This window comes from Fulmarus glacialis, unplaced genomic scaffold, assembly GCF_000690835.1.
Source record: "Fulmarus glacialis isolate BGI_N327 unplaced genomic scaffold, ASM69083v1 scaffold3443, whole genome shotgun sequence".
NCBI classification, from domain to species: domain Eukaryota; kingdom Metazoa; phylum Chordata; class Aves; order Procellariiformes; family Procellariidae; genus Fulmarus; species Fulmarus glacialis.
The window spans coordinates 3,982-17,798 of record NW_009204814.1 but is presented as its reverse complement, the minus strand read 5'-3'; the positions used below and the strand labels follow the sequence as shown (position 1 = coordinate 17,798).

General features: G+C 38.2%; 1 protein-coding gene across 1 annotated transcript in view; it reads right to left on the bottom strand.

Annotated features, from left to right (window-relative positions):
* The window catches only part of INTS12 (integrator complex subunit 12), a 13,424-nt gene extending 730 nt beyond the window's left edge, over positions 1-12,694 (bottom strand). The window contains exons 1-6 of the mRNA XM_009575129.1: positions 12,578-12,694; positions 10,840-11,003; positions 8,666-8,818; positions 7,922-8,109; positions 3,902-4,061; positions 2,215-2,367 (exon numbers count right to left, since the gene is read on the bottom strand). Of these exons, the coding sequence (XP_009573424.1) occupies positions 2,215-2,367; positions 3,902-4,061; positions 7,922-8,109; positions 8,666-8,818; positions 10,840-10,995 (810 nt within the window). The 5' untranslated portion in view covers positions 10,996-11,003; positions 12,578-12,694. The remainder of the gene's footprint in view (positions 1-2,214; positions 2,368-3,901; positions 4,062-7,921; positions 8,110-8,665; positions 8,819-10,839; positions 11,004-12,577) is intronic.
* Between the last annotated feature and the right edge of the window lie 1,123 nt (positions 12,695-13,817).

The window sequence follows — 13,817 nt, the reverse complement described above, 5'->3', positions numbered from 1 at the left end:
GAAATAGATTTATCCTCTGTTTCGGTTCTTTTCCCAGGAACACCCAGTGGACAATATTTCATCACTGGTCACTCCAGTTAAAAGCATTAACAAGAAAAGGAAAGGATGCCAGGTGCAGACAACTTTTAATTTCCCAGCCACATAAAACCAGTATTACCTTTTCTTCCATTTCTTCTATACAGCTAGCAGGCTATCATATAGAATTGTGATCCTCCCATAGACTCTAAAAGATAGTTTAACTGAAGTAACTACAAAAAGAACAGGTTTGTGAAGTTTAAAAAAGGGAGGCAAGCCACCACCTTTTATTGTTTATTGTCATTACCTGGTGTCACTTTTTAACAAGATGACACATGCACAGACAAAAATCAGACACTGAGCAATTAAGTATTGCATTTATTACAGTCTTTTGGTCAAAGTAGCAGTGTCTAAACTTTTTCCTTTCCTTCCCTTCTCTCCTCTTGGTTCTTTGCAGCCTGTACCATCGATACAATTTAAAAAAAAAAAAAAAAAAAAAAAAAGGTCATTGGACTTCTTTCCTGTAGCCTTCCTACTCAGGTACTGCAAAAGACAAATCTGCAAACAAAGTTCTCCTTGCCTGCAAAGTGCTATACACATTAACTGCAGTTCCCACACCTTAAACCCTATAATCCCCAGTTTTCAGATGGGGATAATACACGTGTTGAATTATTAAACCTGAGTTATATCAAATGGCAGGCAAAATGGAAATTAAAACCCTCTATTCAAGTAATACCCCTTTTATAACAGATCCAGTTAGTTTCTAAACAGTAAAGATGCTGGATGAAATCGGGCCTCACTCTTACAACCCATTAAGGCATATAAGTAACTCTGCTGAGGTGAAAAAAGTTATTCACAAGTGTAAGTGCTTGAGCAATAGCCATCATATTATTCATGATGATTTGCATCCAGGCAGAGCAATGGCAAACACAACTTTGAGCACATGAATAATTCCTTTGATTCTGAGTTAAAAGATGTGTTTTCCTAGGCAAGGGTCATGCTTTGTTAGACTACTATGTTATTTATTACACTGCTTCTGGTTTACCGCCTTTGACCAACTTGTGTCAATATTTATTAAATAACTTGGAAAAACAGAAACATGAGGCAACATATACAAGAAGCAGCAGCCTCCTATATTAGATCTCACAGTCAGCTAGAGGTTTCCCTATTATTGTGAGGAGAAGCCTTCTAACTATCAAAATATGCATATGTTACTTGACCACAAAGAGCAAATTGTATCTTTTATACAACTCATAGAGTCATAGAATGGTTTGTGTTGGAAAGGACCTTAAAGATCATCTAGTTTCAAGCCCCCCGCCGTGGGCAGGGACACCTTCCACTAGATCAGGTTGCTCAAAGCCTCATCCAACCTGGCCTTGAACCCTTCCAGGGAGGGGGCATTCACAACTTCTGTTGGCAACCTCTTCCAGTGTCTCACCACCCTCACAGTAAAGAATTTCTTCCTAATAGCTAATCTAAATCTACCCTCTTTCAGTTTAAAACCACTATCCCTCGTCCTATCACTACAGGCCCTGATAAAGATTCCCTCCCCATCTTTCCTGTAGGCCCCCTTAAAGTACTGGAAGGCTGCTAAAAGGTCTCCCCGGAGCCTTCTCTTCTCCAGGCTAAACAAGCCCAACTCTCTCTCAGCCTGTCCTCATAAGGGAGGTGCTCCAGCCCCCTAACCATCTTCATGGCCCTCCTCTGGACCCACTCGAGCAGGTTCATGTCTTTCTTATGTTGGGGGCCCCAGAGCTGAATGCAGTTCTCCAGGCGGGGTCTCACGAGAGCCAAGTAGAGGGGGAGAATCACCTCCCTTGACCTGCTGGCCACACTTCTTTTGATGCAGCCCAGGATGCAGTTGGCTTTCTGGGCTTCAAGCGCACATTTATGAGGACTTCTACTTGTATGAAATATCATTAAAAAAAATCCATAGAATAAATTCTGTTCTCTCCCTTGTAACATAAAAACACAGTCAAGAGCTGGATGCTTTAGGGACTTACAGTTGAATTGAGGTTTTTTTTCCTACTCTTTTAGTGTTAATGCAAAACCACTATGGTATGGTACTACTCAGTACACATAGTATAGCAGACTATTTTCATTCATGGTTCTTGTGAGAAAAGATTGGTCTAATTGAAAAAATGATAATCTATGCAGTGAAATGGAAACTCTTCCCCTGGAAAATTTAAACTACATTACCTTGGCTTCTGTTCTCTTGAATGCTAGAAAAGTTGGTGGGGTCTCAGGTTTTAACTTAATTTCTGGCTTCTTGACCAAGGGATCCTTCACAGTTGGTGCAACTAAAACCACTGCAGGAGCTGGTTTTTGAGGTGGTTTTTGTGTCTTCTGAGCCTGTATAAATAGTAGGAAAAAACCCCCTAAATTAGCTATGGGCCCCATAACATTGACTGTTTTGACTGTTAACAAAAAGCATGAGCATTATCAGATTGCAAACTAGCCTTTACAATTTCAAGCTGAACGGTGCCTGAGAAATAAGGTAATAGGGGATGTGGAGGTAGTGCTGAGTATGATATTGGGGACAGAGTCCAGCCAAAAAGCATAAGTAGGAAAAAACCCCCTAAATTAGCTATGGGCCCCATAACATTGACTGTTTTGACTGTTAACAAAAAGCATGAGCATTATCAGATTGCAAACTAGCCTTTACAATTTCAAGCTGAACGGTGCCTGAGAAATAAGGTAATAGGGGATGTGGAGGTAGTGCTGAGTATGATATTGGGGACAGAGTCCAGCCAAAAAGCATACTGTATAGGACTTGCTACTTCAGCGTGGAAATAGAGTGGCAGTGTTGACACTTAGGGAACAGGAAAGCACTGGGCCTTCAAAGAAATAAGGCAAAGACAGGTGAACTTGAGGAAGACAGGGACATAATTCAGCAGTATTGGGATGCAGGCTGCAAGAATCTGCTAAGAAGTTGCAGGTAAAATGGTAGAATTTATGCTGAAACAAAAAAAGGAAAGCGCATATTGAAGGCAAACGTTGAATGGCTGCAACGGCTATCCTGTGCAATAACTGTCCTCAACCAAACTCTGAGTTCAAAGGCCTGATGATCATCAGAATAATCATGTACTTCAGTCAGTGATGATAACTCCTAGGCCAGGATCTTACACTGCCTTCTTTTCTTATTTCTTAGTAGAGCCATTTCAACAAGATAACAATTTGCTAAGTTATCATAGAACACTTCCAAAACAGAACACATTTTCTGCTGTATAAACGGGTTTGATTTTAAAATGTCAGAACTAAAGTCGTGCAAACTAATGGGTAATGTTTCATGCACCCATGATGCTTTCTTACTCTGATGTTTGTTTCTCATAATGAGGTGAGTGGGATTCCTGTGGGATCAGGAATAATTAGTCTGTTTAGTCAAGAAATTAACACACAGATCAATCAAAATAAAGGAATTTTTTCCTGGAGTGTGCTACCCTTAGCTTATTGTCCAGCCTGAGAACACTCAGCACTTAAGATCTGGACCGAAATTTGCAGTCTTGTCTTACAGGGAAAACAACCATTCATGTCCAAAGCTGAGAAGAAAGCTAAACTGTAGGGCTATTTGGTAAACACGTTCTAAAAACTGAGTATCACCTGAAATAAAAAGTTTTCAACTGCTGCTTACCAAGTAGGAAATAATCTTATTTCACTCTTCTTGCACTCAACTTCTGCTTTTTAAAAAGCTTTGTTTAAGACGCACATTAAAGAATACTCTTTGAGATGCTACATTAAAAAACACAGCTGCAGCAAGGGAAGCACCACTGAGAAACATGGTTCTCCAAGATGCTTCCAAAGATTTCTGCAAGCCATAAAATACTCTCATGTATTAGACATAGCCTGCTGTATTCAAATAGTGCTCATACAAAAACCTGACTCCTACCATTCTCTTCATCTGCCTGGTACAGCGGGCACAATACCACACAAGTCGAGGATCATTCACTTCCTTGTCTGTCACTTGAGGTTTATGGCAATCCTGGTGGTAGAGATTATGGCACTCCTGACACTCCACTAGCTGATTCCCAGAAATAACTGTCATTTGCCTGCAGAGCAAATAGTTAAGAACAGATTATGGTAGAAAGCACTTAAAGGATTATCCAATTGTTGCAAGTTTTGCAAGGCTTAAGATAAAAACTAAAAATATTTTTGCTTTCACGTATATTTTCTACCTGTGGCAAATGAAATGTATTCCTTTTCTTCCTGTATGAGTTCTTCCTAACAAATATTTTAGAAATTTTGTATTTTTTAAAGGTGATTTTGTTCAAGAAAATCTAAAACTTCTATACTATTAAACATGTGTATATGACACTTTTGATTTCCCTGTTTGATTTTTATATTAGAAATGTAAGTCTCACCTGCTTTGCTTCACCTGGGCATTTTATGGATAGCTCACTGTATACCAATTATGACTTCCTCATTATATTAGCATATGAAGGCCCACTTTGGATAATTTTGCTGCAGGCTGTAGAGCAATACAGTTCAAGAACAAATAATTTCTCAATGACAAGCCTGTAACAGTGCTTTCTGCTACAGGATTTAAAAGCATCACCATCCAAGCTGTATACTACTTTAAAGATGTTTTATTACCCATCCTTTTGGTCCCTACTACACAAACAGACTCTTGGCATTCAAGATAATACCAGAATCATGGAAAGACGGAATAGAGAGGATTAACTGTGCAGTCCTGCCTTGAAGCAAACGTAAGCTGGTGATGAGGACTTAATTTTGCATAGGCCTCTGGTGAAAGTAATCACGCTGTATAAATGACAAATTAGTGATATACACATGACTGGGAGTATGTCTGTGAATTAGCCAAATACCATTTTTCTAATGATTTTTTCCTTCAGATGACAAATCAGGCTATTTAATTGCTAAGCTGCTTTTGCTCATATCCCCATGGAGCAGGTACCCAGGTAACCATGGAAACTCTATTTGTAGATGGGTGGGGAAAGGTAATACCTTATTTCTTTATATAACAGGAAAATGAAGTCTGAACGTATTGTCCATATGGATACTAGAACATTTTCTAAGAAATATTTCTCTTTTAAATGGGCTACTTAAAAACAGAAGGAGAAACCTTCCTGAAATTCCAGGGCCCATTATTTTATATGCAGGATACTTCAAAAGCTGTTTTGTTTGTTATTCCTAAATAAACTGGGTCAGAAGAAAGCAGTGATGTTTCAATCCCATGTCTCAAGGGAGGAGACTCACCCTATTTTAAAATTACAAAGAACAATCCCAGACTGATTAAAAAAACATGAACTCTTCATGCCCAGAAACAAGTTAAACCAGACTTATTTTTAAATTACATGATAACTGAGAAACGAACCAAATGATTTTTTACCTTCAGAAACCAACAAAACAAAACAGTATTCATAAAGAATAAGGTTGTTCTTTCAAAACCAGGCTTTTTAAAAGACATATTTTTTGGTTTTTTTGAGAGACAGAGTTCACTGTCATCTGCAAACTGCATGTAGTATTTCCTCTTCATATAACTGAGGAGCCATATAACTGGTGAGTCCTGTTTTTCTAACATCTGCATGTATTGGAGAGAGTGAAGTTATTTTAATACTGCCTCTCTCCTTATGCCTAACTTGGTATAAAAGAACAAGAAGAAAACCACCACAGGCATCAATGTTCAATACTCCTCATCACTGTGAAAATACATTTGACACTTGGCAAATCTTGAACAAACATTTAATGTCTCTACTTTAGTTTCTACATCTAAAAAAGGAATAGTTAATATTCAAATGCACTCTTTTGCATTTGTGAACCCACAGCTGGGTTCTTGTTGTTAACTTGTCTTCTTAAGCAATATAAATATAAACCCTTTGGCTATGAACCCCACCTACTCTGCAGTTGGACATGGTGTTTTCATTCACAATTGATCGAATAATTGACGGAGTTATTAAAAGATGTCAGTTTCTAAATACTATCCATATTTGAGTTATTTTGCAGAGTATCCAGTGCTTTTCTATTGCATATGTAGTGGGATGTTATTATTTTGGCTCACGATGACCAACCCCAAAAAGGGCCCATATGTTGAAAGCTGAGCAGTAAATAGTGGAATACTGTCTAACCAATGTGTTGGATTCAGAAAGTCTGAAGCACGAGTACTCTGAAAAACATCCTTTACGGTGTGAGCTGAAGATCGAGAACCACATGACATCAGTTCCAGCAGGTTTCATGTAAAATGAAAACAAATCCTGAGTGTTAGGTGACTGTTGCCATCCCCTCTCTAACGGGTTGTTTCTTTCCCTGCTGTGCTTCTCGTTCCCTCTGGCATCAGCTTAATGAGAGCTATTTTAGTTAGCCAGGATAGATGCATCTTTTGCAAGAGCACTATGAATTTGTGACCATCATTAGCTAGAAGCAACGCCTTCAGCAGCCAGGTTAAACGTTGATTGTGGAACAGCTAATGGAACCACATACCTGGCCTATGCTTTTCAAAGCAAAGTCTTGGCCACGCTAGGCACAGTAGTTGCATTTTCTTTCTCTGCTTCGCAGGCATTTCTCATTATGCTTGTAACGTGTTTTCCTTTGCCAGGGAAGATGCAGAATTAATAATCCACAGCAGCTCAAGACTGTCTAAACAAAACTTTTTTTTATCCCCTCGTGCCAAAGAAATTAATACTTATACTACTGTTTTTAGTAGCATTTTAACATACTGCTGAACAGGGCTTTGCCCCTTTAGCAGACAGCAAAAATGGAATTTACATGAAGAAAGGTAAAATTGAAATATTTATTTCGTACTTCAAATGTTTTAACTGTCTTCCTTTTTCAATGTCTATAATAAGAAATTAAACATTTGAGCTAACACATGGGAATAACGTAACATGAGATCTCATCAGTTCACAATTGGTTAACAGTATAATTAGCTGTAACAATGGAAATTTACCCTCCATGTACTGGAGACATCTCCCTATCTGCACAGCAGGAACGACCATGGAAATGACTGAAGAACAAAGTTATAAAACAGTTTCCCAACTGGCTTAAGCTGAGCTAAAATATATAATGCTACCAAAAGGCCAGTCCCACTTTCCTCTCTGTCCCGGCTCTACATTCCTGCATCCACACACGTGCCAGCATAAGCACTTATGCTCACTAAGCTGCCTGAAACCTAAATCTACTGAAAAACCCAAGTGGAGAGCTGATCCAGAAGCTGATTCAGTTGATCACAAACCTGTGTAGGCAATACACCCCCTAAACAGGACAGGGAAGGAGGTACAATTGGGAGAGCCAAACGGTTCCTTTTGGTAGCAGGGGGGACTTACAAGGTCATAAATCATCTCTGAAACCAAATCCTGATTCGAGCGATTTGATCCCAGGGTGGATATCCAAAAGCGTATTTTATACTTCTGTTAACACTAAATATATTGTTAGCAGAATGTTACTAAGATCCAATTTTAGAGCCCTTACTGAAAAGTAAAAAGAACGTGTCTTGACTGCAAGATGTATTTACACTGTTAACTGAAAAAACATGGCTATGTGTAAACTAGTATCAAATGATTATGAAAAGAGAAACAACACATACCGATCTCGTAATAATGCCACTAAAAATGTTTTCAGAAGGAACTGATTTTTTTAAAAATGCTGATCATTAGCTGTTAATATTTTGTTTGCCAATAATTACAAATCAGTATTTGTTGTGATAGGTTTTGCATCATGGCTAGTTTTGTTAGTTTTCACTTGCCCTTTCCTGAAGAAGAAAAGTTGGTTTTCTCATTAAAGGTTCCATTTTCAAGAAACCATTCTTATTCATGAAGGATGCTTAAATGTATTATTAATTTTGGATATGTGCTTAAGTGACTTCCAGAATAAAAACTACAGGAAGCATTAACTTAATAGTACACAATAAAAAAAAAGGTAACTACACAATTGCAATGAAGCAATGTTGACTTACCTGCAAACAACACAAGCTAATCCCATTTCCATAGCAAAGTCATCGGCACTGGTTTCCTCAAAGCTAGATAAATCAGGCATGGATAAATCCTTGCTTGTCTGAACCGTAATAGGAGAGGAACGAGCCTCTTGCTTCTCTAGCCTGGGCTTCTTTGGTGTATCAGCTCCTTCAGCGGTATCCCCTTTTATCTGTTACACACACACAACACAGAGAATGTGAAAATGCAAAAAGCTAATGGATATTATTAAAATGAGAAAATGACTGGAACAATTAGGTTAGCAGTATAAGATGATGTAGTTTACACAGCATACACACAACATTTTCCTTAAATACATATTTTCTTCAAATTATTTATGAACTAGAAGCTCAAGTCCACTTTTTGTACTTCACCTCAAAATCCCTGAAAAAGCTTTGGGAATCCCACATTGCAGTTTACTACATCTTAGTAACCTCTTATTATCAGGATATTTAAAACACAGAATCACAAAACGGTTTGGATTGGAAGGGACCTTTAAAGGTCATCTAGTCCAACACCCCTGCAATGAGCAGGGGAAACATTCACAGAATAGTTATAACAAGACTTTTGTTGGATTGCCTAAATGGCAACATGATTGGATAATGCAGCTCACAGGCTATGCATAATTAGATGACTTGACTTACACAGGTTAAAAAGGAGAGCTGTAGTCCAAAACATCTTCAAGTTTATTAACGAAGTTATTTCATCAGAGAACAAAAATTACTTACTTTATCAGCAGATCTCTTTTCTGTTTCCTTTTTCACCTTTTCTGATGCAGTGGACTTGCCATTGTTGTTGCCAGAAGGCAAACTAGAAGAAGCTTTAGGTTCTTGCTTACTGGAAATAGGTTTGGTAACAGATACTTTTGGTTGCTCTACTTCCTAAAAACAGAAACAAAAATTGAAGGCAAACCCTACATTTATTTCCTAGTTTACAATTAGTTAGATAACAGGATAGGCAAACAACATATCATACAACATTGGTCATCAATATATACACTATTATTTTTAACATTTCTTAAATATTTTCGTATCACATCAACAAATTGGTGTGCTTAAGTTGCAGTCAATTATTAAAACCACCCCTTACCACTCACCTTTCAGAGGAAAAGCTGCTCCTTTTCCAAAGACAGATCCTCTTTGGAACATTAATTAAAAAAGGAAAACTTTTCTGCTTTTAAAATTCAAAGAGACAATTAACACAAATTTTCAGATAGTTCTGAGGACAAAATTCAGTATAAGCTCAAAACATAAGTTGACGTCTGACGTCACCAGACATCAATACTTCATTCCCTCACAGAGAAAAATATTGACCTCCGCTCAATCTCAGTCCACATTCACCTATCAGATTAATAAATTTAGATCTCAACAGAAACCAATAGCTCTTATTAATGACGCATTAGTGTCAGCAATGGATCATAAGCAAACGAGTCTGTAAATGAGTGATTAATCACAGCAATGTGCATGAGCAAGGTACCCCCCCCAGCTTGGTAAGAAGGGAGTAATTCTCTGCTGTATACTGGGATGGGTCCTGAGCCCTGAGCTTCAGCCCCCCCAAGTTTGCTGACTTCCTGTTGCATCCAGAGTCAGAAATGGATTTCCTCATCTGCCCGACTGTGGTAATCCTGTGGTCCTTACTCTGTTCTTGGCCTTCATGGTCAACCACAAATTAATCCTGCAGCCCGAGAATGCAAGGAAAGGAATTCTTGTACTTTTTTCCATTTCTGAGCTTTGCAGTCCAGCTGATACTGGAGATACGCTGAAAAGAGGAGAACAAAAGATTTCTTCCTCTGGCCTGAGTCTCAGTCTCACCTGAGGGGAGGTGACTACCAGCTGAGCTGTTACTAGAATTGGCTTCCCAAGCCTCTTTGCACTATTATTCAGCTCCCTGCTTCCTCTTTAAACCACAAACCAATGCTTCTTTGAGCTCTGACATAGAGAGCTCCTGGGAGTTTTGAGACCTGTGTCAGAGGGAACTGCAGTTTAGGTTTCAGGGAATTAACAATTTGAATAGAAAGGAGTTAGACCACAAAGTACAAGCGTGTTGTAATGCTATAGCAGTAATTGTGCCTTTCAGTTATTCGGAACCATGTAAACGTAGAAATGAAATATTACTAACCTATCAGCATACAGACCATCATTAGAACATACCAGGCTGACTTCCAGGCATCCTAGGGGAGAACACTACCTCATTATCCATATGGCAATACGTAGCAATATGAGGATGTCCCCCCTTGTTTATTTCCATACACTAATCTCCGATTCAAATATTCTCTCCAGCAGGTGTTTAGTGATTTTCGGTAGATGAAAAATAATGTTTGTCCATTGGATGGCAATGGTTTCAGCCTGCAAATCATTTCTGCTTTGAATCTTTTGATGTTTTTCATTCTCATACGACTTCATCAACAGAATTTCAAGAAAAGAGATCCAGCTTTATAGTAAATAGCTTGTTTTGTTTCATATTTATCTGTGGCAAAAATAATCTGCATTTTAAAGACCTTTTAGCTCTGATTGTAACTGGAGAAATACATAATTTTGGGTTCACCTTAGATAGCTTATAGTGTATGATGGCTTACAAACAAAAATGCCAAAGCTAATATAAAAGTGAATACAAAAAGTATTATTACAAAGTCATGACACTTGCAATGTAGTGTTGAATCTCTCTTTTACAGGTCTTGGTACACGAACAAGGTGAAGAGATTTTTTTATTTCATTAACTTCAATTAATCGAACAGATTATGTTGCATAAAAGGGGAATGATGAATATGAACATTCCATAATTACTTTTCTTTTTCCTCAATTTCGGATTCTCTTTTAACTTTTCAGCTATAAAAGACGAACTAGGAATAGCAGCAGCTTTAAAAAGGCATACAAAAATTACCCATGCTCTCTAATATCAATACCTTCTGAGATGGACGATAGCTTGAGTCAGTTCCTCTGGCCAAAGACTCATCAAGAAGCGCTTTCAGCTTTTCAGCAGAGTCCTTACTCTTTGAATGCAAGAAGCCCAGGGCTTTCAGAAAAATGGGATCAAGCTCCAAGTTCACTGTACCAGCCATAGTGGTGTCTTTGGAGGAAGAAAAAAAAAAAAAAAAAAGAAAGAAAAGAAAAACAATGACAACTTTATTCATATGGAGTATAACTCAAACAGCATGTGGCTAGCTATCTCACAGAAGATTTTTTTTTTTTTTTTGTAAAATGAAATTATATTAAATCACAGCAAGGATGATATGTGAATTAATTATCATCATTAGAAGATGACTGATTGTGAACCTCAGAGCTGCAGAACTTGAATTTGGCTTTACATCTGAAATGATGTCAAATTCGTTCTTTGCCATATCTGATGTTCAGAAACTAAACTCTTCATATTTACATAAATGGAACAACTATTCCATATTCTTGATATTCCATGTATACAGAATATTGAAAAGTATGCAAAATAAGTGTAAACTTCAAGAAAAGCAATTACTACCCTTCTCCTTAACATTATTTGCACATACAGTGATTTCTATCTCATTGGTCATTGAAGAATAACAAAGAAAAATCTCTTAATTGTAGAAAAATTAACTTTTGAAACTTCTGAAAAGAACAGCTCATTGTAACATACAACATAAGAGATATATAAGTTAGTATATATTAAAAATCTGAAAAAAATATATTGTCCATTTTTAAATTTAGCTGAAACAGTGAGAAAATTTGTAACTCAGATTGTGATTTATCCAAGTCCCCTTCTGATAGCCTAGGTTTTCATGTCAAGTAATGACTATCCAGAGCTCTAAGATGCCACAGTGTCAATGTAAACGGAATAAAGTGAGGAAAAGGTTAGAACAGATTTAAAAAAAAAAATGTTTGCTTCATAGCAATACATTCCTGCACTCTGAAGCCTTCCCTGTTAATTTCTTTAACAAAAGTTCTAAGGAACTGCATTTACATCAGAAATTGTCCCTACAAAGATAGATAGCTCTCTAACTTAATCAGTAATTAACAATTAATAACTTAAGAAGGGAAGTTTCCTGCTCTTTTCCAAAATGGATGAGAAGTAATATTGTTAATAATCCCTTCAATCCCTCATTTGAAACACATCAGGACGTTTTATTTTTTTATACAGTAATCTAGAAGATATTCTTGAAAAGGCTTTCATCAGTTCTGCTCAAAAGCACTGCCTGGACAGCTTTTTCAGCTGGAGCTTCCAAGGAATTCTTATGAATTCCTTTTGATATTTAAGGCAGTGAACTTTTACCTCTCTGGCCAAAACGCCAGCAGTGGCAGCATGCTCCCTCAACACTTGCCTAGAAGTCTCCAGGAACCTTTATCTCATGCTGAGCTTTCACGAGACACCAGAGAATCGCTCAACCGAGATCATCAAGGAGTTCAACATACAGTAGACTTCATAGGGATTTTATCAATGGACCCAGCAGAGAGTTAAAAATCCTCTTCAAGAGCCTCTTCTCTCCTCCTTAATCTTTGCTACTTGTCAAATCATTTTCTAGTGGCCACAGAACTTCTTCTAGTAAGTACTACACACAGTTACTCTGCTTTTTCACTGATCAAGCAGAGACTGCAGTGCAAGCCCCATCCAGACAATTCAGTCTCTCTCTGATGTTTACAAAAAGCGAATTCAATGTGCATGGAAGCACATACCCTCTTTTTTTATGCATCTACCTCTGATAAATTTTCAGGCTGCTCCTGAGTTCTGTGAGTAGGTTCTCTCTTCCATTTCTTTGTTCTGTGAATATGCCTTCCAAGTTTCAGTACCATAGGAACTGGTACTGAATCAGGACTAAATTAGGACTCTGCTAAACCCTCTGTTAAATGAAAACAGTAGAATTAAAACACCAATTTCAGAAATTTGGAATAATTTCCTGTTAAAAAAAAAAATCCTTTAAGTTCTTTTCCAAGGCTTCTTCAAGGAATATATACTTGTGTACGTCAGGAACAGGTGGCCTCAACAGTCATTAGCAGCCAATTCAGAAATAGTGTGGCCAGCAGGAGTAGGGAGGTGATCGTGCCCCTGTACTCGGCCCTGGTGAGGCCGCACCTCGAATCCTGTGTTCAGTTTTGGGCCCCTCACTACAAGAAGGACATTGAGGTGCTGGAGCATGTCCAGGGAAGGGCAACGAAGCTGGTGAAGGGTCTAGAGAACAAGTCCTATGAGGAGTGGCTGAGAGAACTGGGGCTGTTTAGCCTGGAGAAAAGGAGGCTGAGGGGAGACCTCATCGCACTCTACAACTACCTGAAAGGAGGTTGTAGCGAGGTGGGGGTCGGTCTCTTCTCCCAAGTAACTAGCGATAGGACGAGAGGAAGTGGCCTCAAGTTGCGCCAAGGGAGGTTTAGACTGGACAGTAGGAAAAACGTCTTTACTGAAAGAGTGGTCAGGCCTTGGAACAGGCTGCCCAGGGAAGTGGTGGAGTCGCCATCCCTGGAAGTGTTTAAAAGACGTGTAGATGAGGCGCTTAGGGACATGGTTTAGTGGGCATGGTGGTGTTGGGTTAACGGTTGGACTTGATGATCTTAGAGGTCTTTTCCAACCTTAATGATTCTATGATTCTATTCCATTTCGAGAACAAGTGTAAGCATACTAATTCCATTTTCATCTTTCTGAAGGTAACACTTCCCAGATTTATTTCTAGCTCTAGCTTTTTAAAGACATCTATTGTAAAGGAACTGTTAAAATCCAAAGTTCAAAAGGGTGCTCTGTATTTATTCTTTTATTTGCATATGAAATTGCAGCAATTCCTTCTGTGTTCTCAAGGGTAAATTATAATGTCATATGCTAATGCAGTTATAACTAACATATCACAAGAAATTTCTCATGAGAAGGGAGAGAACTGAGCTTATTAAAGTTCAAGTATGTTCAGTTTAGGCATACATTTTCAAATTA